General features: G+C 33.5%; 1 protein-coding gene across 1 annotated transcript in view; it reads right to left on the reverse strand.

Moving 5' to 3' along the window:
• The window catches only part of SYCP1 (synaptonemal complex protein 1), a 119,536-nt gene that overhangs the window by 49,006 nt on the left and 45,221 nt on the right, over positions 1 to 25,309 (reverse strand). Inside the window, exons 15-20 of the mRNA XM_026483681.2 lie at positions 19,779 to 19,840; positions 7,984 to 8,088; positions 6,673 to 6,776; positions 5,430 to 5,547; positions 4,341 to 4,411; positions 1,765 to 1,846 (exon numbers count right to left, since the gene is read on the reverse strand). Of these exons, the coding sequence (XP_026339466.1) occupies positions 1,765 to 1,846; positions 4,341 to 4,411; positions 5,430 to 5,547; positions 6,673 to 6,776; positions 7,984 to 8,088; positions 19,779 to 19,840 (542 nt within the window). The remainder of the gene's footprint in view (positions 1 to 1,764; positions 1,847 to 4,340; positions 4,412 to 5,429; positions 5,548 to 6,672; positions 6,777 to 7,983; positions 8,089 to 19,778; positions 19,841 to 25,309) is intronic.

A 25,309-nucleotide genomic window follows, 5' to 3' on the forward strand; every position in this document is an offset into this window, starting at 1 on the left:
TTACTACCCATCACCAGTCTATCCCATTTCCCCACCCCCCTCCCCTCTGAAGCCCTCAGTTTATTTCTCAGAGTCCACAGTCTCTCCTGCTTTATTCCCCCTTCTGATTACCCCCCCTTTCTTTATCCCTTTCTTCCCCTACCGATCTTCCTAGTTCTTATGTTTCATAGATGAGAGAAATCATATGATAATTGTCTTTCTCTGCTTGACTTATTTCACAATCTGATTTCTTAATTCATAAAATGAGGACAAAATAACTTGCAGTTAACTAAGAGAACATATATAAAGAACTAGAATGTTCCTGGTACACTATGAGCCCTTAAAAATATTAGCTCATCTCATCCTTACCATCTTAGTTATAAGATGGTCTTACAACTTTCTAAAAATAAATATGACACTCCTCAGGTCAAAACTCTTTGATAACATCAAATTCCTAAATATAGTTTATGAGGCCCTAACTAATCTGCCTCATCTCTCCCAACCTTTATTTCCCCTATCCTTCATCTCTCCATGCTCATCTCTCTACCCTCATCTTTCCCTACTCTCTCCACTATTACTACTCTCTTAAACTGCACCTTTCAGCCAAGATGAACTTTTCATAGTTGTTTAAACATGACACTCTCTCATACTCTGTATATAGTACATTTGTGTGTGCTTATAATTTATAATACTCTTCTCCCTGATATATTTGTGTTCACCCCTCTGCCATCCACTAATTCCTGTTAATCTTAAGCTTCAAACTGAATGTCGCTTCTTCCAGGAAGCTTGTCCTGACTCAACTTTTGATTAGATGCTCCTTGTATAGGCTCCAATAGCAATTATATAGAGGAGCTATTTTGGTCTGGCCACCATTCTTTCCTGAGAAGACTCCATTACTGTAAATTCCACAGTAATCCTACTAAATCCATGTAGTTTGATGGAAGCTAATCTGTCTCCAGGAGTAGGTAGGTATGCAGCTCGGGCTTCACCAAATTAGTCTACCCCTTAACCACAACGACTAACTCAGGAAGAAGTAAGTAAACTAGGCCAGAGTCCTCTCCAAGATTTTTTTTTCCAGAGCTTTCAAGACACTTTTTTAAAGCCTTCCAACTAGTTCCAGTACCTTTCACATCTCCCCATTCCATTCTTAAAAATTAAAAATGTGACTTCCCTAATTAAAAAAAAAAAACAAAACAGCATTAATTGGGTCACACATTATTCACCAGAACAAATGAAGTCCAAACTGGGCACCCAGAACAGTGCCTGGCACAGGTAGATAGCTAATAATATGTGCTGAGTGAATGAAAAAACACAGTCAAGGCCTTCACAATCCAGCTTGATCTTTCTATTTTGGCAAATCTTTTCCCCACTATGTATATTGTATACTATCATCATGTCACATACTTTGTACTAGTCCACTTTTGAGACATTCTTCCCTAAAAACCTTCCTAGCTCGGCTTGTTGAAATCATATCTACCAGAGCACAACACACTTATCAATTTATCAGTATGTTCTTTACCACTAAAACATGAACCCTTCTAGCCTAAAAATGTAAATCAACATTAAATATTGAGCATCTATGAAAGAAATTTGGAATTATGCCACTATTTCTTCTAGATATAAACCATATAAGCAAATAACCCAACTTTGCCTATAGTTTTAAGGTCAACAGCCTACAACAGTCCCTATATTGAGAACATACTTCACTTTATTTTTTTTTAGACATGTGGTGTTGATTTTATGATTTGAAATTCTGTTATACAATTTATATTAAATATAACATACATTTTCTTCACTCTTGTCCAATTTACACTTAACTTCGTCTCCTTTCTGTTTTAGCTCTTCTCTCACAGATTCCAGTTCATTCCTTAAAGGAAATGGAAGAATGACATTGTAAAAAAAAAATCATATTTTTTGTTTTACTCCTTTTCTGGGATTTCTTAAAATGGTTGACTATGATACTTTTTTGGTGGGTTTAAATTTTCATTTTGTTTGGTAATTTTTTGTGCATTAATGTCAACAGGCATGCTTCCTCTCCTATACTTAAATTACTTTATACATTTAATTTGAAACTAATTATCTAGAGTCCTTTATCCATTAAAAAAAGAAAAGTCAAGACTTCACTTTACTCTTTTCTTAAAGAAGTCATAAATTAGTCATCATTCTAAGATGCAGTCATAACTTTATACAAATAAATTAGGGACAGAAATGCAAGTGATTTTAATGAAGAACTACATGACTGAGACATTTACATAGACAGATATCCTTATGTAGAGAGAGAGTATCTCTGGAAACACACACATGAAACAGTGATATCTCTGGGATGGGAAACTAGATAGCAGCAAGACAAAGGGAAGACAGTTTCCTTTCCCCATGTTCCCTTTTGTCACTTTGAATTTTGTGCCACATGCATGTATTATCTTTTCAAAATTTTTTAAATTAAAAATCTGCCTGTTGCACATGAACGCAATGGTATTTTTGTCTCAGATCAATGAAGCTATTTCTAATTATAGTCTCCCTGGTTAACATTAATATGTTGCTGGGTTTAGCCTGTATGCACAGAATATTATTCAATCACATGGAATAACTGGCCTTGTAAAAACTGAATCCAGGATATTTACTCTTTAACTATTAAATTTTTAATTGGCATATTCTTACTTTTCCTATATTTTTATATTTACAGTTCTGTAATTCCATAGAGTAGGTACATGTACAAAAAGATATTATCCAAATAATCTGAATTCTCTTAAATATAAAGCAGCCTTTCCCTAAGATAGGTCTTCACTTTTTATCCTCAAAATGCAAAGTGCCTTAGTCACAGAAATTCAATCTAAAAATAACAGCTACTTCTCAAGGAGAAAACCGAGCAAAAACAACTAAAGCAATCATTAGAAATACAATAAAAGACTTTCCAAACCTAGGTAACAATAACAGTTATGTGGCCAGGAACTGTACACAGCACTTTATTCATACTGACCCCATATAACTCAATCCTGTATGTTAACCAAATATAAAAAACCAAAACTTAATACTTCGAGAATATAAGTACAAACAAGAGCCCCCAAATATTTGGAAATCATCTAAGTTACTAATGGATTAAAAGGAAACAAAATACAAAAACATGTTACTTAGAAAATAAATATAAAAATACTATATATCAAAACCCAAGTCATAGATCCATAGCTGTGTTAAGAAGTAAACTGCTATATTGAAATGTTTTTATTATTTGAAAAAGAGAAAGAAAAACTAAATATCAATATACCAATTTGAAAAAGAACTAAATAAAAGATTAATATTAGATTTCAAACAGGCAAAAAATTTCTAAGTAGAAAAGCAATATGAAAAATTACCCCTCCCCTCAAAAAAAAAGACAATTAGATCTAATACAAAATCAAAACTTATACACAACAAAAAATTACCCAAAGTGAAAGGAAGACAAGTTGGGGAAAATATGTACTGTAAATAAAATAAGATAAAGGATTACTATATTTTTTAAAGCTTAAATAAATCAGTAAGAAAACAATTAAGACCTCAAAATATTAATGGGGAAGAGATACAGGCAATTTTAGAAATAAGAAATTCTAGCAAGCAAACATAAAAAATTCCAAACCTTCCGCAAAAAATGAAAGTTACAAATCATAAGAACGATGAGTTGTTTTTATGTTATATTATCAAATAAATTAATAATACCCAAAACAAATTAAAAGATTTTAGAACCATCATTTTCATACAATAGCAGCTGTACTATATGGTTTACAACCAGTATAACCCATTAGAAACCATTTGACTATTAAAAGTTATTGAAACAATTATTCCAGTAACTCAGGAAATTGTATTCCTTGAAACGTATCCTATCAAATTCAAAATAAGGAGAAAACCTGTATGTGCCAAAATGTTGACTACGGTACTATTTATGATAGTGGAAAACTAGAAAATGTAAATATCTAAAAACAAAAAGGATTAAAATAAATACTGTTATATCCACTTGACTGGTTTATAGGCATTAAAACAGATGATTGTGAAAACACCTAGAAACATGGACAATGTTTAAAAATGTTAATTTTTTAAAAAATTTCTCTTCTAAATTTTCTTGTATATAATTACTTTCTTAAATACTAAATATAAGAAAGTTCAGGATGCTTTAAAATTAATCTCTAAGGCTAATCTCACTATTTCAACACTAAGAATAAAAGATACTATTACAATTTTATTTTTAAGCAGAACTCCAACATAGTAGTTCTAATTTTTTATTTTATACCATATTCAACATTAAGTATTATCTAAATTAACTATAACAAATTAACAGAAAAGAAATACTAAAATCTTTTGCCAGACAAAAAAAGCCAACTCATTAGTCTTGCCTTAACTGTGTTTCCGTTTCTTCCAGTTTTTCTATTTGTTTCAACATCCTTTCTTCTTGCTTTTTGCTATTCTAAGGAAATAATCAATGTTGTTTATATTATTTTGTTTCAACAAAAATAACATTGAAACTATTATTTAAAACCTTTATCTGTCAGCATAAAATTCATTTAGTTATATATAAAACAAGACAATGGGCTATTTACCTTGCATAGTTCCACACTATTTTTCCAGCCTTATTTTAATTATTCCCCTAACAATCTCTATATAGCAGCTAAAAAAACGAGTCTTACTTGCTGTTTCCCAGTGATAATTTAAGCCTTCTATCCTCTGTTCATATTATTGTGACTTCAAGGAATGCTTTTCCATTCACTGTTACCTACTGAACTCATAGTTATCCATATTTTAAGGCCAAAAGTCAATGCTATACTCTCTCTGAAGCCCTCTCTTCCACCAAGGCAGAAGTAATCCTGTCAGTTCTGCTAACACCTGGTCCCCAAAACAACACATATAACATAGTATGTTGTTTAAGTTATTTGAGCATTTAGTTTTTCTATTGAGCCATAAGAACTTAAAGAGGAAGATATTTTATTCACCATTGTATCCTCCATATTCTTACATGATTTACTTAATAAATACTTGTTGAATAAATACTTCATAAAAATCTTGATGCTTAAAATTAGATTAACTTTATCAATGGGTAGTCTCTATATTCTGTTGCCCATTATCACCATCAAAATCAATATGCATATTTTTCTTCTGAAACAAAGTATCAGCTCTAACATAATCAGATTTTAAAGGTTAAAAAATCTTGGAAGGTCATCTATTCTAATACCCTAATTTTACAGGTTAGAAAACTAAGTCACGGGGCGCCTGGGTAGCGCAGTCGTTAAAGCGTCTGCCTTCGGCTCAGGGCGTGATCCCGGCGTACCGGGATCGAGTCCCACATCGGGCTTCTCAGCTATGAGCCTGCTTCTTCCTCTCCCACTCCCCCTGCTGTGCTCCCTCTCTGTCACATAAATAAATAAAATCTTTAAAAAAAAAAAAAAGGAAAGAAAACTAAGTCACTGGTACTTTCTTTATCAACTCACATCAATATCTTCTTGTTGTTTCTTGATTTCTAGGGCCATATCACTTGTTTCTTGTGCTAGTTCTTTGTTCTCCAGTGAAAGCCTGTTGCAGCTTGCATTTAGTTCAGTAGTCTTAAGCCTATTTTTTAAAAACATGTCAGACCTAAATATTTACCTATTAAATTATATGATGTGGAATTTAATTCAAGATAATCTTAGGGTAAAGGGAGAAAGGGCTGGGAGTATAAATAAGATTGGCCATTAGTTAATTTCTGAAGCTGAATGATATGTAATGAAGCAGCATGTACCTTATTTCCTCTACTTTGTATTAAGTTTAAAATTTTCTAAGAGTTTTTCAAGATGTCATATTTCCTTGAATATTCCCTACACACCTCATGCCCCATATTTCTCCACAAATTTTGAAGTATATATTATTTCCTTCATATAATTTTTTGTCTATAGTATACTGTCTCTTAGAAACTATTCCAAACTTCTGGTGATTTGATTAAAGTTGTACATGAGGCATGAACTATTTTTAACAAAATATTTTCATTAAAATAAATAAAACTAGGTTTAACTTCTGTGCATAACACCTGAACTGCTCTTATAAGGTCTCAAATGCTCTACACTGGAAGAGAGATTACTGCTATTATTGGTTGCAGTCAGGATCAATTTTAAGTAAAAGAAGGGGACTGTGGCTCTATGGAATGATTTCAGCAGCACCTATTATCTTCTCCTACTTACCAGTACTGGAAACTTACCAAAGAGTAGATTAAAAAAGGCAAGTTTGAAAAAGAAAACATACCAAGGATAACACAAATTTATACCAAAGTATAAACTAAACAGTCCATTTATTAAAAGGAATTTTGACTAATAGATGAATTTTACCCATAGTTCAATGACCTGTATTTATTTTGGTCACTTCAACAAAACAAACCTATGAAATAATTTAACAAAACAACCAAAATAACTAGGTAGAACTGCAAATGATTATTTTTATCAGGAACTAAATATCTCCAAGAAAAGTAACATAGTGATCTTCTAAAGAAGTTTTCAACTTTATGATGTACTCTTTTTATGTTAATGATATATATATTTCATTGCTAATTTAATTAACAATGAAATTAATAAATTATTTTGATCTCTAATTAGGAATAAAATACAACTTTAACTGCATTCAAATAAATATTGAATATAACTTACTTATTATTAACTATCAGAAACCTTAGAAATTGAATACGTAGCTTATAGATAGAAAACTTACTTCTCATTTTCAAGCTCAGTTTTCAGCTCTTCAGCCTGTTTGGAATAATGCTGTTCACTTGTCGCAATAGCAGTTAGCTGTATTTCCAAATTGTGTACTTTTTCCTGGAAAATGTGTATAAATCACAGCAAAGATTTTTTTTTGCAATTTTCTTATTTAAAAGTATGGCTATTTTGTAATCAAGTCATATATTTAGCAATATTTTGGTAAGAAATATCAAAATTTTAAAATTTAATAGATTTAATGACAAAACCATTGTAATTTTAGAACAAAGAGCAATGACAAATATAATTTAAGTGAACTGCATCTTGGTATTCTAAAGCTCAACCAGTAAAATCATATATTTACCTATTATAACATATTTTCATCAATTTTACTCTACCAGGTAAGTAATCTCAATTAAAATCTTATATTAAGAAAGAATATATTGGGGGGCGCCTGGGTGGCACAGCGGTTAAGCGTCTGCCTTCGGCTCAGGGCATGATCCCGGCGCTGCGGGATCGAGCCCCACATCAGGCTCCTCTGCTATGAGCCTGCTTCTTCCTCTCCCACTCACCCTGCTGTGTTCCCTCTCTCGCTGGCTGTCTCTATCTCTGTTGAATAAATAAATAAAATCTTTAAAAAAAAAAAAAGAATATATTAATTAATGAAATCAGGTAGAATCTTAAAAACTAAGCTGTTCTGGGGGCACCTGGCTGACTCAGTCAGTTAAGCGTCTGACTTGAGCTCAGGTCATGATCTCGGGATCCTGAGATCAAGACCCACATCCAGCTCCATGTTCAGCAGAGAGTCTGCTTGTCCCTCTCCCTTCCCCTATGCCCTTTCCCCTGCTTGTGCTAATAAATAAATAAAATCTTCGGGAAAAAAAACCAAAAACCTAAGCAGTTCTTATTATAAAAAGTTACAATATAATGCTATTATGTACTGAAAAAATACTTTTAAAATAAAAATACATTCTAAAATTATTTAATGAGCACTATAAAAATTTTTATAAATGAAGAACCTAAAGTGACATTTTAAATGTATAAATTAAGAAATATTGAACATCAAAAATGTGATTGTTATAAACCACAGCATTATGCATACTACTGATATCTTAATGTTGACCTTTCTCACATTATAATATGAAGATTCTCTAGATTTCTTTCAAATCAATCATTAGTATATTAAATGTAGCAGGAAGACTTCCTCTGAAAGGAATTTTGAGAAGAAATCCTTCACAAAGTTAATAGCTATACCACAATTAATTCTGTAAATCTGTCCTCTACTAACAAAATGTTGGAAAGAAAAATATGTCTTTTTTAAACAAACCTCTCTGGTTTGGAGAAGACCAGTTAGTTCTTCTTCTACTCCTTTTAATTCTTCAGCAATCTTCTCAAATTGTTTCTTTTCATCTAAAAGCTTTTGATTTCCTGCCTATTTAAGAACATTAACAAATCATGAAAGCCAAAGCACACACATATGTAAAATAATCAAACTGCCTAACTAGAGCAAAGAGAATTATAAGTTTCTCTCTGGCTAAATTTAAAAAAAGGGAGAGAGAGAGAGAGAAACCAAGTCATAATTGAGTAAACTCCTAAACTATATATGACGACAGAAGAGTCAATGGATGGAGCCCTTAACTTTTTCATTGAAGAAAAAAAAAATCATACAGGTCATTGAATTCAAACCTTATCTTATACATAAATTACTCCAATTTATTAGCATTTATTAGTCACTATTCCATCAATCCTGTTTGTCCTTATACTAAAATGTGCTTCCCTATAACTTTTACGCAATGGTCGTTGTTCTGCCTTCCTTAGTCACATAGAAGTCTAGTTCCTTTTTTACATGATAGCTAACAAATATTTGAAGAGAGTTATCAACACTCCCAAACTTTTCTCTTACCTATTCTAAAATCTCTAATTCTTATTATCATTCTTCTGATGAAATGGTTTTGCTTTATTCCCTCAGGATGGACTCACTTTGTCAATATTCAATTTTAAATAAGGTATCAAGAATTAAATTCAATGTTCTAGACAACCAAGATGAACAACCTACAGTCCATATGCTAAATCCAGCCACTGCTTGTTTTTAACAAAGTCTTACTGTAATACAGCCAATATATTTATGTATTGTATATTCCCATTTTGCCTTATAACAACAAAGCTGAAAAGCTACAACAGAGATCAATATGGCCCACAAAGCCTAAAAATTTGCTACTGGCTGTTTAGATAAAAATTTTGTCAACCTTCACTTTAGATGAGTCCCATACAATAGGACTTTCTGCAATAATAGGAACATATGGTAGAAACTGAGCACTTCAAATGTGGCTATTGGAGCTGAGGAAGTGACTTTTTAAATTTGGTCTACTTTAATTAATTTAAATTTAAATGCCACATTTGGCTAGTATCTACTGTACTGGATAGCATAGTCTAGAAATTGAGCAAGATGAAGTATAAAACAACCATTTTTCTTAAGTTATGGGTACTTAATTACTATCAATTCCTCCTGTTATTCAACAGAGTGTGTGTGTGTGTGTGTGTGTGTGTGTGTGTGTTTCTTATTTTGGGATCTAGTTTTGTTTTGTTTTGTTTTTTAACAAGCAGACCAAAACAAACCCAGCATCTAGTTTTTTTGGTTTTGTTGTTGTTGTTGCTGTCATTGTTTTTGTTGTCTTTTTCTTCTTCTTTCTTCTTTTCTGAACAAAATGATGACACAGAGAAATTCACCCCAAAAGAAAGAACAGGAGGTAGTACTCATAGCCAAGGATTTAATCAATACAGATATAAGTAAGATGTCTGAACTAGAATTTAAAACGACGATTATAAAGATACTAGCTGGGCTTGAAAAAAGCATAGAAGACACTAGGGGATCTCTTACTATAGAGATAAAAGAACTAAAATCCAGTCAGGCCAAAATTAAAAATGCTATAATTGAGATGCAGTCCCAAGTGGAGGAAATAAAAACCAGGATGAACGAATCAGAAGAGTGAATCAGTGATACAGAAGATTAAATTATGGAAAATAATGATGCTGAAAGAAGAGGGAAAGAAAACTATTAGATCACAAAGGTAGACTTAGGGAACTCAGCAATTCCATAAAGTGAAATAATATCCATACTATAGGGGTCACCGAAGAAGCAGAGTGGGCAAAAAGGGGCAGAAGGTTTATTTGAACAAATATAGTTGAGAACTTCCCTAATCTGGGGAAGAAAACAGGCATTCAATTCCAAGAAGCACAGAGAGCTATCCTCAAAATCAACAAAAATAGGTCAACACCTCAACATATTATAGTGAAACTTGCAAATTACAAAGGTAAAGATAAAATCCTGAAAGCATCTCAGGACAAGAGGTTCTTAACCTACAAGGGTAGACACATATGGCTGGCAGCATGCCTGTCCATAGAGTCCTGACAGGCCAGAAAGGACTGGCAGGCTATATTCAATGCACTAAATGGGAAAAATATGCAGCCAAGAATACTTTACCCAGCAAGGCTGTCATTCAGAATAGAAGCAGAAAGAAAGTTTCCAAGACAAACAAAAACTAAAGGAATTCATGAACACTAAACCAGCCCTGCAAGAAATATCAAAAGGGAACCTTTGGGCAGAAAGATAGACCAAAAGTAACAAAGACCAGAAAGGAACAGAGACAATCTACAGGAAGAGTAACTTTACAGGTAATACAATGGCATTAAATTCATATCTTTCAATAATTACTCTGAATGTAAATGGACTAAATGCTCCAAACAAAAGATACAGGGTATCAAAATGGATTTAAAAAAAAAAAAAAGACAAGACCCATCAATATGCTGCTTACAAGAGACTCCTTTTATTTTTTTTTAATAATAATTTTTTATTATGTTAGTCACCATACAGAAGGGGGGAGGAACCATGAGAGACTATGGACTCTGGGAAACAAGAGACTCATTTTAGACCCAAAGACACCATCAGATTGAAAATGAGGGGGTGGAGAACCATTTATCACTCTAATAGACATCAAATGAAAGCTAGAGTAGCCATCCTTATATCAGGTAAACAAGATTTTAAACCAAAGACTGTAATAAGAAATGAAGAAAGACACTATATCATAATAAAGGGGTCTATCTGACAAGAAGATCTAACAATTGTAAATATTTATGCCCCCAACGTGGGATCAGCCAAATACACATATCAATTAAAAACAAATTGAAGAGACTCATTGATAATAACAATAGTAGCAGACTTTAACACCTCACTTACAGCAATGGACAGATCATCTAAGCAGAAGATCAACAAGGAAACAAGAGCTTTGAATGACACACTGGACCAGATGGACTTAACAGATATATTCAGAGCATTTCATCCTAAAGCAGCAGAATACACATTCTTTTCAAGTGCACATGTAACATTCTCCAGAATAGATATACTGGGTCATAAATCAGGACTCAACCAGTACAAAAAGACTGAGATCATACCCTAGGTATTTTCAGACCACAGTACTATGAAACTTGAAGTGAACTGCAAGAAAAAATTGGAAGGACTACAAATACAAAGCGGTTAAAAAATATCCTACTAAAGAATGAATGGGTCAACAAGGATATTAAAGAAGAATTTTAAAAAATACATGGAAGCAAATGAACATGAAAACATGACAGTTCAAAACCTTTGGGATGCAGCAAAGGCAGTCATAAGAGGGAAGTATATAGCAATACAGGCCTTCCTCAAAAAGCAAGAAAAGTCTCAAATACACAACCTAACCTTATACCTAAAGGAGCTTGAAAAAGGACAGCGAATAAAGCTTAAATCCAGCAGGAGACGAGAAATAATAAAGATTAGAGCCGAAATAAATGACTAGAAATTAAAAAAAAAAAAAAAGAACGAATCAACAAAACTAAGAACTGGTTCTTTGAAAGAATTAACAAGATTGATAAACCCCGGGCCAGACTTATCAAAAAGAAAAGAGAAAGGACCCAAATTTTAAAAATCACCAGTGAAAAAGGAGAGATCACAACCAACACCACAGAAATACAAACAATTATAAAAGAATATTATGAGCAGTTATATGCCAACAAATTAGGCAATCTGGAAGAAATAGATACATTCCTAAAAACATATACACTACAAAAACTAAAATGGGAATAAATAGAAAACCTGTCCAGACCCATATCCAGCAAGGAAATTAAAGCAGTAATAAAAAATGTCCCAACAAAAAAGAGTCCAGGGCCAGATGGTTTCCCAGTGGAATCCTATGAAACATTTAAAAAATTAGTATCAATTCTTTCGAAACTGTTCCAAAAAAAATTGAAATGGAAGGAAAACTTCCAAACTCGTTCTATGAGGCCAGCATTACCTTGATCCCAAAATCACACAAAGACCCCACTAAAAAGGAGAATTACCAACATCCCTGATGAACATGGATGCCAAAATTCTCAACAAGATACTAGCTAATAGGATCCAACAGTACATTAAAAGAATTATTCACCATGACCAAGTGGGATTTATTCCTGGGCTCTAGGGGTAGTTCAACATCCACAAATCAATCAACATGATACACCACATTAATAAAAGAAAGAATAAGAACCATATGATCCTCTCAATAGATGCAGAAAAAGCATTTGATAAAATACAGCATCCTCTCTTGATAAAAACCCTCCACAATGTAGGGATAGAGGGAACATAGCTCAACATCATAAAAGCCATATATGGAAGACCCACAGTGAATATTACCCTCAACAGGTGAAAAACTTAGAGCTTTTCCCCTAAGGTCAGGAACATGACAAGTATGTCCACTCTTAACACCGTTGTATAACAGTAGTAGAGTTCTAGCCTCAGCAATCAGACAACAAAAAGAAATAAAAGGCATCCAAATAGTCAAAAAAGAAGTCAAACTTTCACTCTTCTCAGACAACAGGATACTCTATGTAGAAAACCTGAAAGACTCCACCAAAAAACTGCTAGAACTGATACAGGAATTCAGCAAAGTCACAGGATATAAAATCAATGGACAGAAGTCTGTTGCATTTCTATACACTAACAATGAAGCAGCAGAAAGAGAAATCAAAGAATTGATGCTATTTATAATTGCACCAAAAATCATAAGATACCTAAGGAATAAACCTAATGAAAGAGGGAAAAGATCTTTACTCTGAAAACTATACAACACTTATGAAAGAAATTGAGGAAGACACAAAGAAATGGAAATATTCCATGCTCATGGATCAGATGAACAAATATTGTTAAAATGTCTATGCTACCCAAAGCAATCTATAGATTCAGTGCTATCCCTATCAGAATGCCACCAGCATCTTTCACAGAGCTAGAACAAACAATTCTAAAAAAATTTTTTAAAGATTTTATTTATTTATTTGAGAGAGAGAGCAAGAGAGCACAAGCTGGGGGAGCAGCAGAGGGAGAGGGAGAAGCAGGCTCCCTGCTGAGCAGGAAGCATGATGTGGGGCATGATCCCAGGATACTGGGATCATGACCTAAGGCAAAGGCAGATGCTTAATGACTGAGCAACCTAGGCTCCCCCAGAAACAATTCTAAAATTTATATGGAACTGGAAAAGACCCCAAATAGCTAAAGCAATCTTGAAAAAGAAAAGCAAACCTGGAGGCATCACAATTTCAGACTTCAAGCTGTATTACAAAGCTGTAATCATCAAGACGGTATGGTACTGGCACAACAACAGACACACATATCAATGGAACAGAACAGAGAACCCAGAAATGGACCCTCAACTCTATGGCCAACTCATCTTGGACAAAGCAGGAAAGAACATCCAATGGAAAAAAGACAGTCTTTACAACAAATCGTGCTGGAAAAATTGGACAGCCTCATGAAGAATGAAACCAGACCATTTTCTTACACCATACATAAAAATAAATTCATAATGGATGAAAGACCTAAATGTGAGATAAGAATCCATCGAAATCCTAGAGGAGAACACAGGAAGCCACATTTTTTACCTCAGCTGCAGCAACTTCTTGCTAGACACATCTCCAGAGGCAAGGGAAACAAGAGCAAAAATGAACTATTGGGACTGCATAAGGATAAAAAGCTTTTGCACAGGAAATAATCAACAAAACTAAGAGGCAACCCACAGAATGGGAGAAGGTATTCACAAATGATATATCAGATAAAGGGCTAGTATCCAAAATCTATAAAGAAATTATCACTCAACACCCAAGAAACAAAAACCCAATTAAGAAATGGGCAGAAGATATGAACAGATATTTTTCCAAAGAAGACATCCAGATGGCTAACAGACACAGGAAAAAATGGTCAATATCACCCGGCATCAGGGAAATGCAAATTAAAACCACCTGTCAGAAGACTAAAATTAACAACTCAGGAAACAACAGATGTTGGTGAGGATTCAGAGAAAGGGGAACCCTCTCACACTGTTGGTGGGAATGCAAATTGGTGCAGCCATTCTGGAAAACAGTATGGAGGCGCCTCAAAAAGTAAAAATAAAACTACCTCTCGACCCAGCAATTGCAACTACAAGGTATTTATCCAAAGGATACAAATATAGTGATTTGAAGGGGTACATGCACCCCAATGTTTAGAGCAGCAATGTCCACAATAACCAAACTATGGAAAGAGCCCACATGTCCATCAACAGATGAATGGATAAAGAAGATGTGGTACAAATACAATGGAATATTACTCAGTCATCAAAAAGAATGAAATCTTGCCATTTGCAATGATGTGGACAGAACTACAGGGTATTATGCTAAGCGAAATAGAGAAAGACAAATACTGTATGATATCACTCATATGTGGAATTTAAGAAACAAAACTGATCAACATAGGGGATGGGAAGGAAAAATAAAATAAGATAAAAACAGAGAGAAAGGCAAACCATAAGAGACTCTTAACTCTGGGAAACAAACTGAGGGTTGCTGGAGGGGAGGAGAGTGGGGGGATAGGATAATTGGGTGATAGGCATCAAAGAGCGCACTAGATGTAATGAGCACTGGGTGTTATATGCAACTGATGAATCATTAAATTCTACCCCTGAAACTAATAATACACTATATGATAATTGAATTTAAATAAAAACTTTTTTTAAAAACCTACTAATTGTACTTAAAGAGTCTGAATTTTATTGATAGGCAATGTGGAACTATTTACAGTTTTGGTATGGCATAGAACATGATTGTATTTGTGATTTGAAAAGCTAACTCCAGCAATAGTGCATAAAACACCCATTTATACATAGGCTACATATATCCATATATATAAGTATCTACAAATATAAAGACTAATACAGGTTGAAAGACATACCATGCAAATCATAAACATTCTTCAAGACAAAAGGATACTATCAGAGACAGAGATATTTAATAATGATCAAAGATCAATTTGTCAGGAAGATATAATAGTTTTATATGAATGTGAGGCTTACAACAGAAATTCAAAATATGTGAAGCAAACATTGACATAAATAGAAAGAAACAATTACCAAATCAAAATCAGAGATCTTAACACCTCTCTCTCAGTAAATAATAGAACAGGACAAAAAAAAAAAAAAATCAACACCACAGAAGATTTTCAAACATCATCCCAACTATACCTAACAAAAGCAGGGTACACATTCTTTACAAGTACTAAGAACATTTACTAAGTTATATTACATCCTTAACAAATTTAAATAATAAAGTATATTCTCTGACCATAATGGAATTAAACTAGAAATGAATAACAGAAATAAAACAGGAAAATCTCCAAATACATGGAAATTAAATAACAGACTTCTAAATAACCCCAGGGTCAAAAAGGAAATCAAGAAATTAGAAGATATTTTAAGCTAAATGAAAATGAATATACAATGTAACAAAATTTGTGGGATGCAGCTAAAGAGATGATTAAAGAAAATTTATAGCATTAAATGCTCATATTGGAAAAGAAAGTTCTCAAAACAACCATCTGTTTCCATCTTAAGAACCTAGAAAAAGATCAAAATAAACCCAAAGCAAGCAGAAGGTAGGAAACAGTAAAGGAGAAGAAATCAATGAAACTGAAAATAGAAAAACAGTAGAGAAAAATCAACAAAACAGAAAGCTTGTTATTTGAAAAGATCAGTAAAATTAATAAACTTCTATCAGGATTGCAAAGAAAAAAAAGAAAAGACACAAATCATCAATATTAGTAATGAAAGTAAGGGTAAACACTATAGACTCCATAGACATTTAAAAAATAACAGGGAATGCTACAAATAACTCCATGCACAGAGAGTTGACAACTTCAATGAAATGGACTAATTCCTTAAAAACCACAAACTACCAAAATCACCTAAGATTAAACAGGTAACCTGAATAGTTCCACAATAATGATAGACATTAGATTCATCATGGTTAAAGGATTAAAGGATGCCAAAAAAGAGTCTTTAAGTTTAGATGATTTCACCAGAAAATTCTACCAAATGTTTAAGGAAGAACTAACACTAATTCTACACTATCTCTTCCAGAAAACAGAAATGAAAGAAATGCTTCCCAACTCATTTTCTGAGGTCAGAAATAGCCTAATTCCAAAACCAGACAAAGACAATCAAAGAAAACTATAGGCTTCCCATGAACACTAAAATAAAAATCCTCAACAAAATATTAACAAATCAAATTCAACAATATAGGAAAAGAAAAATATACCACACCAACTGGGATTTATCCCAAGAATGCAAGGCTAGTTCAATACTTGAAAACCAATCAATGTACTACTACATACACCACATTAATATTCTAAAAAAGAAAAACCACATATCAGTACACACAGAAAAAGCATTTGACAAAATTCAACAGAGATTCATAATAAAACACTGTCAAAAAACTAAGAATAGAAGGGCACTTCTCGGGGCGCCTGGGTGGCACAGCGGTTAAGCGTCTGCCTTCGGCTCAGGGCATGATCCCAGCGTTATGAGATCGAGCCCCACATCAGGCTCCTCCACTATGAGCCTGCTTCTTCCTCTCCCACTCCCCCTGCTTGTGTTTCCTCTCTCGCTGGCTATCTCTATCTCTGTCAAATAAATAAATAAAATCTTTAAAAAAAAAAAAAAAAAAGAAGGGCACTTCTACAAAAAAAATCCTATTATCAACATCATACTTAATGGTGAAACACTGAATGTTTTTCCCTTAAGATCAAAACATCAAAGATATACATGTTTACCACTCCTGTTCAAGATCATATTATAAGTCTGATCCAGTGCAGTTAGATAAAAATAAAAGAACTACAACTGTCCTTATTTGCAGACAAATGACTCTCTATGTAGAAAATTATAAGGAGTGTGCAAAAAACTCTTAGAACTAATAAATGATTTTATAGCAAGACTGCAGGATACAAGGTCAGTGCATAAAGCAATCATATTCCCATCTACCAGCAATGTACAACTGGAAAAATATTTTTAAATACATTTAAAATACCTTCAAGAAAGGAAATATTTAGGTACAAATATAATGTAACATGTACAGACCTGTACGCTGAAAACTACAAACTGCTAATTAAAGATTCAAGGAAGATCTATACAAATGGACAAATAGATACCATGTTCATGTTTTAGGAGACTCAACGTAAGTAACAACAGCAATTCAGTCCAACTTGATCTATAGATTTCACACAATTACTATCATAATTCTGGCAGGATTTTTGTAGATACAGACAAGCTGAAAATCTATATGATAAAGGAACTAGAATAGCTAAAAATTTTGAAAAAGAATAATAAAGCTGGAGGAATCACACTACCCAAACCTAAGACCAACTACAAAGCTATAGTAATCAGGACATCATTTATTGGTGAATTGATAATAGATCAAGAAAACAGAAATAGTCCAGAAACAGATCCACACAAATATGGCCAATTGATTTTTATAAATGTGTAAAAGCAACTCAACGGAAAAAAGGAATTTTTTCAACAAATGCTAATATCACCCTAGATCAATCCATAGTATTTAAATCTTAAATATCTCTCAAAATCATCCATTTTTTTCTCACCACCACCTCCCAGCCTAAGCTATAATCATCTCTCCTCTGGCTATTGTGATTGTCTACTCAACTGTTCTATCTTAATACACTGTTCTCAATATTGCAAAGCAAATGAGCTTTTCAAAATGCAAACCAAGTCACTACTGAAATTCTTCAGAGCTTTCCATTCCTTAGTATAAATACAAAATTATCCTGATATGATTCAAAAGGCCATGAATTGCCACGCTCCTACTACCTAACTCTCTAGGCTCATTTTGCACCACTCTTCTTTTCACTCCATGTTGCACTCACCATACTCCTTCCTATCAAAGGACCTTTACACATAATATGTCCTCTACCTGATAAGCTCTTCCTTCCTTATCTGGATTTCAGTTCAAACTTTACTTTTTAAAAAAAAGGCTCTTCTGACCTAACTAGTTCAAATCCCTTTATTATAGGCCTCATAGCACTCCCTTTATTAGCACTTTCCTTAATTGCCTTTGTCACCATTTTAATATTACCTTTCAGTAACCGCTTATATTTAAGTGTGATATTTCATGACTGTAGTTCCACAAAAGCAGCATATGCATCCATTCGCTCCCAAATGTACCCCTAGAGTACAGCATAACAGAAACTCAACATATGTTTGCGAAATGGGCAAATATATTGTTCTATTTATTCCTTACAACTACCCCATTAGATATGTACAATTATTTCCCCTATTTCATAGATGGAAAACTGAGGCATCAAGAATTTAGTTAATTTGCTCTCAGTCATATAGCTAAGAAGTAAAGAGCTGGATAGCAATAGAAACATTACAATTTTAAAGACCAAAATATTGTGTTCCATTGCTGTCCAAATTTAACAAAACCCTAAACCAATCCTTATCTGCATAGGAGTGAATCTTTATAGTAAAAATAATGCTTAGTATTCATTCATTCAACAAATACTTATAAAGTATCAGTCACTGTGCTAAGTAAGTACTAAAGTTACAAGGAAAACAGGACATGTGTTCTTAGCCCTTATGTGAGCATACCTTCATTCCGCTATTTATTCACTGAGGATCTACTATATACCACCTACTGTGCTAAGTAAGGGGGAGTCAAAGCGTGAATAAAGCTTTAAACAATTATACCAAAAAGAAATTAATTCCATTTGTGTTAAGTGCTATAAAGGAAAAGTTTAGCGTGACTATAGGCACAAGTCATACAGAGACCTAAACTAGATAAGAGAGGTTTATAGATAATATCAAGAGGTTACCTAAACTGAAATTCAAGCTGAGACTTAAAGTATAACAAAAAAATAAGTATGCATTATCAAATCTGAAAGCAATGTAAACATTATTCTTCGCAAGAGTTCGAGTAAAGCAATTCAATGGAGAAAGGATAAGCATTTGGAAATAATGATTCCTAAGAGATGGAAGAATCAAGAGTTGCAAAATCAGGTAGAGATGCAATAGGTTAAACCCAAAATCAAATATCTGTAATCATAAACTATTATATAAGGGCTGGCAAACTACGGCCTGCTGGATAAAATCAACCTACAGTCTCTTTTTGTAGGCCCTCAACCTAAGAATAATTTTTACATTTTTACAAGGTTGTTAAAAATAAAGGAGAAGAGGAGGACAAGAAGGGGGAGGGGAGGTGTGGAAATAGGAGGAGGAGGAGAAGAGAATTAGCATTCTGTATATTAACTACAAAGTCTAAAACATTTACTCTCCAGTCCTTCAAAAAAGTTTGCCGCCCATGCTCCACATGTTGTATTCAATTAAAACATAATTAAGCCTAGCCTAACAAGTTCATTAAACATGATTCTATCTGAACACTAAACATAGTTACTGAATATACAACATATATATCTTCCCCAAAATTATAGCTTTGTGTCTCAAAGGTATCAAAGGTATACCAAATTTACTATCAGTAAACCAGTAATATCACAGCATATTTGATCTTACTTAAATGTACTGTCAACACATGTTCAAATAATATAAACACCTTCACCAAGACAGTTTTCAAAATATATTAATTTGCTACAGATAAGAATGTGGCTTTACTAAAACATAAATGTATTTTTTTATATTTTAACTGAAAACACTAATATAAAACATCTATAGTGTGAGAGTCTCAGTAGATTCAACATTATCTTGAAAAGTAACTGCTCTATATTAATAAGAGAAATTATATACTTACCAAGATTTTTTTCAATTCTTCAAGTTCTACTTCTTTATTATTTTTAAGCTTAGTCATCTCTTCTAAAAGAAACAAAAGAATAAAAAAGTGTTAAAAATCAGATTAAAAGAACAGGAAAGAAGAGACAAGAAATAAGAATACCATCTTTTTAAAGGCAAAAAACCAAGAGATGGGTTAGTGAAACTAAAGCACCATAAAGCATAGAGGAAGTCCAAATGGAACTATGCAAAAATAATGTATAGATATTACTAATAATGTTTCTATAAAGTAGAATTCCACAACCAAATGAACTCAAGTTCATCAACCAAAATAAGCAATGGATCTATAAAAAATATATTTGGAATGAGGTCACGTAGCACGTCCCTTTACCCTTACTTCATCACTGTCTAAATATCTGACCTCTTAATCTTCACTCTAAACTAAAAAGAAGTAGTCATCCACTTTTCTCAAGCTAATTCTGACATTGTGCTCTGGACCTCAATATTCCTACCTCCTCTGAGATTTTAGCTGCTATGTTACTATATATACATGGACTCTCTTACAGGAAACTTTAAATTCCTCCACCCCATCTAAACATCTATTTGAATACAAAACAATATCTGATTGACCTGTCTGCTCTTTCATAGTACCATCAAATTTCTTACTTTGTTTTGCAGACAAATTCCTGTTTGTTATCTACACATTTCTTTCTTGGCTCCATGCAAAATTAATCCCTATCTCATTACGTTAATTACACTTATTACATTAAAAAAAACTATGATCTCAAAGATCATCAATAACCGATTTGTGGTATAATTCTCAGTCCTCTTTATTTTGGAGCTTTCTGGCATTTGATGTTATTAATTACTCTCTACTTTTCTCCCTTTGATTTCCTGTCCTCTCAAACTCCTGCTATTTTCTTTGCTGACACCCTTTTTTTTCCCCTACCCTAAATAGTAACACTCTACAATACTTTTCTATCTTCTATTAATTCAGTATTAGGCTAATTAATTTTAAAATATTTCCAGCTCAAACCTCCTTTTTTCTTTCTTAGATTGTTTAACTGTCTACAAAGTTCCCAAATGATGTCTAGCTGTCACCTAAAATTTTATTGTATCTGAAACATTGTCCTTCCTTACTGTTACGGGTTCTTAACAATTGGAGATATAAGAGATTTGCTGGAACTACTCTGTACATTAAAAATAAACAAAAATTGTAATAATTGCCCATAGTTTTTAAGGAAAAAAATCAACAAAATATAAAATGCCACTATGGACTCTCAAAGAAAAACCTGTCACAAGCAAAGCTTATTTAACCACAACATTTCATTTTAGGTTTTTACCCAACTCTTTTTAGGGTTAATTTTTTCAAATTCAAGGATTGGTTAAAGATAGGACTAAGCATGTCTCCACATTCTCTCACCCCCAATCCCTTTATAAAAGACACAAAAAATATATGTATTTACGACATTAAAAAACCAGACTACATGAACAAACAAAAAGTTGAAGAATCCTGCAGGGAGAGGGGGGACCGACATTAATTCAATGAAGGCTATGTGAAACACCTAGACCATACCTCCCACCACACAAGCCCACCTCAAGTTTAATCAATGATTTAGGAATTGGAGCCAAAGGGATGCACCAGTGCCCCCAAACAACTCATAATCTCTAAGCAAGATAAACATCTCCTAAACTCAAAAGTTTAGCTACCTAGCCCACCTTTCCTCTCCATCTCCCCCTTCCCCACCCCACATAATCAGAAAAATCAGATTATAACATATGTGGGTGAAAAAAGATTTTCAAATATTTAGATGAATAATCAAGAACCAACAATTAGTGAAGAAAAGCAAAACCATAAAAGAGAGGCACCAAATTCAATTAAAAGAACTAAAATAAAATCCAAGAAGGAATTAACAAAGCAAACAGAAGCAGATACTTTGCTAAGTACAGTATATTCCAACAGGGTACAATATCCACGAAATAAATCACCTAGACCTCTTAGAAATTTAAAATTTGATAACTAAAACTTTAAAAACAGCAAAATTAACATAACTAAAGACTGAATTAGCAAGGGGAAGCCAAAAAATGTTTCCCCAAGTTCCCTCCCTAAAAAGAACTAAAAGGTAGAAAGTATAAAAGAGAAATTTTAAAATATAAAGGATAGATCCAGAATTTCTAAAATCCACATATCAGAACTTAGAATAATGACACTAGAAAAGAAAAAATAAGAGGAGAAAAATTTTCAGAGCTCAAGATAGACAAGATGTCCTCAGATTCATGAGCTCACCAAACGCTAGCATAAGTGTGATATGATTCCACTTTTTTAAAAGATATTCTCCCATGCCTCTACCACTCAAATAGCTTCCAAGCTAATTTCTCCACTTCTATTTTTTCCTATCAGCATTCCCCACCCACCATCAAATTTATTTGCCATACGGAAGTTGCAGCAATTCTTTAAAAACGTAAACCAGATCATGTCATCCCACTACTTAAAAATCTTTTAATGGTTTTCCTTCATGGTTAGAAAAAAATCAAAATTCCTTTCCTTACTCCTACCTGATTTTGTCCTTATCATCTCATACTCATTTCATTACCTTTTTCATATCACTTCTTACACTCAGTCACATAGGCTTTCATTCAGTCACTTGAATTAACCAAGCTCCTTCACAACTCAGACCATTTCTTTTTTTTATCTTTATTTTAATAATATTTTTTTATTATGTTAGTCACCATACAGTACATCCCTAGTTTTTGATGTAATGTTCCATGATTCATTACTTGCGTATAACACCCAGTGCTCCATGCAACACGTGCCCTCCTTAATACCCATCACCAGCCTATCCCATTCCTCCACCCTCCTCCCCTCTGAAGCCCTCAGTTTGTTTCCCAGAGTCCATAGTCTCTCATGCTTCATTCCCCCTTCTGTTTACCCCCCCTTCCTTCTTCCCTTTCTTCTCCTACTGATCTTTCTACTTCTTATGTTCCATAAATGAGTGAAACTATATGATAATTGTCTTTCTCTACTCAGACCATTTCTATATGTGTTTCCTTCTGACTGAAAAGCTGTCTCCAACTCACATGCTTTACCTCACTAAATCTCACTTATTTATGAGGTCAGTTAAAGGTCATGCCTTATCACCAAATCTAAATTAGGCCCCATTATTTTCTTACATGGTTTCATTTTCATTGTCTTCATAGCACTTATTCTCATTTGTAATTAAATGTTATTTTATATGTCTCCCTAAGTAAAGCACAAATCTCATATCAGCACAAAGACCATGTCTGTTATGTTTCTACTTAAATATCCAAAACTAAACAAGGAATAAACATCTGAGTCTAAATTCAATAGTTATTATGTTATCTAATCATCAAATAAGAAAGCAATAGAAAACATTAGAGGGAAAATCTGTTACATAACAGAGTAAAAGCAAACATGGGTACAAATACAGAAAAATGACCACAGGAGTAAAACCTGTTTAGAGCAACATTAGACTAAATTGAAGAGAGGACACATATGAGGAAGCAAAGCAAACTGTACCAAGTCAAAAACTGAGAATAAATTGACAAAGACTTTGTGTCTACAGTTGGTTTTAATTTGCTTTGTCTGCACTACCTTACTCTTTAAATGAACGATAAAACATCGGGTGATATTTAAAGAGTTCAAACTCAAGCAGTGAGATGACTCCAATTTACAACACAGAAGAGTCAGATTTGTATTTTTAAAAGGAACACTCTAGCACCAACGCAGAGAATCAACAAGAGACAAGACTGGAAACAAAAATACTGATTCTCAAGCTACTACAATTAGTATTGGTCAGAGGTGTGTGGTCCAGACCTAATGTCAAGATAGAAGACGTAGAGCAGTCTTTATCTGTGCAGAAAAAAAGTGGTCTTAGTATGAGTCAATGACTGAGACTGCTGAGGGAACGATGGAGGCTGATGGAGGAATATTCTAACCAAGATGTAAGCTTAAGAATATACCATCAAGGAAGAACGCAAAGCATAATCAGGAAACAAAGCAATAAGAATACAGGCTATTGCAGCAAGAAAAAAGGTTATGAAAATAAGGCAAAGCTTCTGTTTGTATTCTATTAAATACAACAAGGGATGAACAAAGATGAAGACAAATGAGGGCGATCTGAAGCATGGTTTGTGCCAAATACAATTTGTGTCCATTATGTTACTCACATGCATCCCTCTGGTAGACTAAGTGAATGTGCTGGAATCTTAAAACCAGGAAAGAAGAAATAAGGGCTAGAGTTGTTCTAGGTCTGTGGAGATGAAGAAAAAGGGAATGATTCGAAAGATAAAATTACATTAGTTAGATTTTATGAGCTAGATATTAAAAGTTAGAAACAGCAGCACTGGATAACCAATTAGAAGTGAAAGATAAGGGAGAAAAAAGAGAAAAGAGTATCATCCAAGATTTTGATTTTGAGAACTACACTTTTAACAGAATAAGGAAATAAGCTAATGCTGAGCACTTACTTATGTTATTGTTAACACTGAGCTCCTACATGTAACGCTTTCCACATTCCACCATTCTCTACCACTACCCAAAGCCTCTTTATACCTTAAAGTCTACATTTAAAATCTACCTCTTCTATAAAGTCTTTTCCAATTCTGCAGTCCACACTGATACCTTTGGCTTCCTCTTGTCATCAGCATTAACACATCTCCATCAGTAACAAATCTGTGAGCATTCACCCCAAATACATAAATATGTATAAAATACAAATACATATTTATATATCATATAAAATTTTTAAAAATAAATACATGTATTGTGATATTCATTATAAAAACATATGAAAAGCATAAAATAAATAGAAGTTCCTCAGAAAGTTAAAAATAAAACTACCCTATGATCCAGCAATTGCACTACTGGGTATTTACCCCAAAGATACAGATGTAGTGAAAAGAAGGGCCACATGCACCCCCAATGTTCATAGCAGCAATGTCCACAATAGCAAACTGTGGAAGGAGCCGAGAAGCCCTTCAACAGACGAATGGATAAAGAAGATGTGGTCCATATATACAATAGAATATTACTCAGCCATCAGAAAGGATGAATACCCACCATTTGCATAGACATGGATGGAACTGGAGGGAATGATCCTAAGTCAAATAAGTCAAGCACAGAAAGGCAATTATCACATGGTTTCACTTCTATGTGGAACATAAGGAATAGCATGGAGGACATTAGGAGAAGGAAGGGAAATATGAAGTGGGGGGAATAGAGGGGGACACAAACCATGAGAGACTATGGACTATGAGAAACAAACTGAGGGTTCCTGAAGGGAGGGAAGTGGGGGGATGGGTTAGCTTGGTGATGGGTATTAAGGAGGGCACATATTGCATGGAGCACTGGGTGTTAAATGCAAGCAGTGAATCATGGAACACTACATCAAAAACTAATGATGTATTGTATGGTGACTTACATAACAATAAAATTTTTTTTTAAAAACTTCAAGGTATATAGATGCTGTTAATAAAGAGATATGCACATGCAGAAATATTTTTAAAAAAAGAAGTTCCAATATTTCCTTCCCT

The sequence above is a fragment of the Ursus arctos genome, unplaced genomic scaffold (assembly GCF_023065955.2).
Source record: "Ursus arctos isolate Adak ecotype North America unplaced genomic scaffold, UrsArc2.0 scaffold_12, whole genome shotgun sequence".
Lineage (NCBI taxonomy): Eukaryota > Metazoa > Chordata > Mammalia > Carnivora > Ursidae > Ursus > Ursus arctos.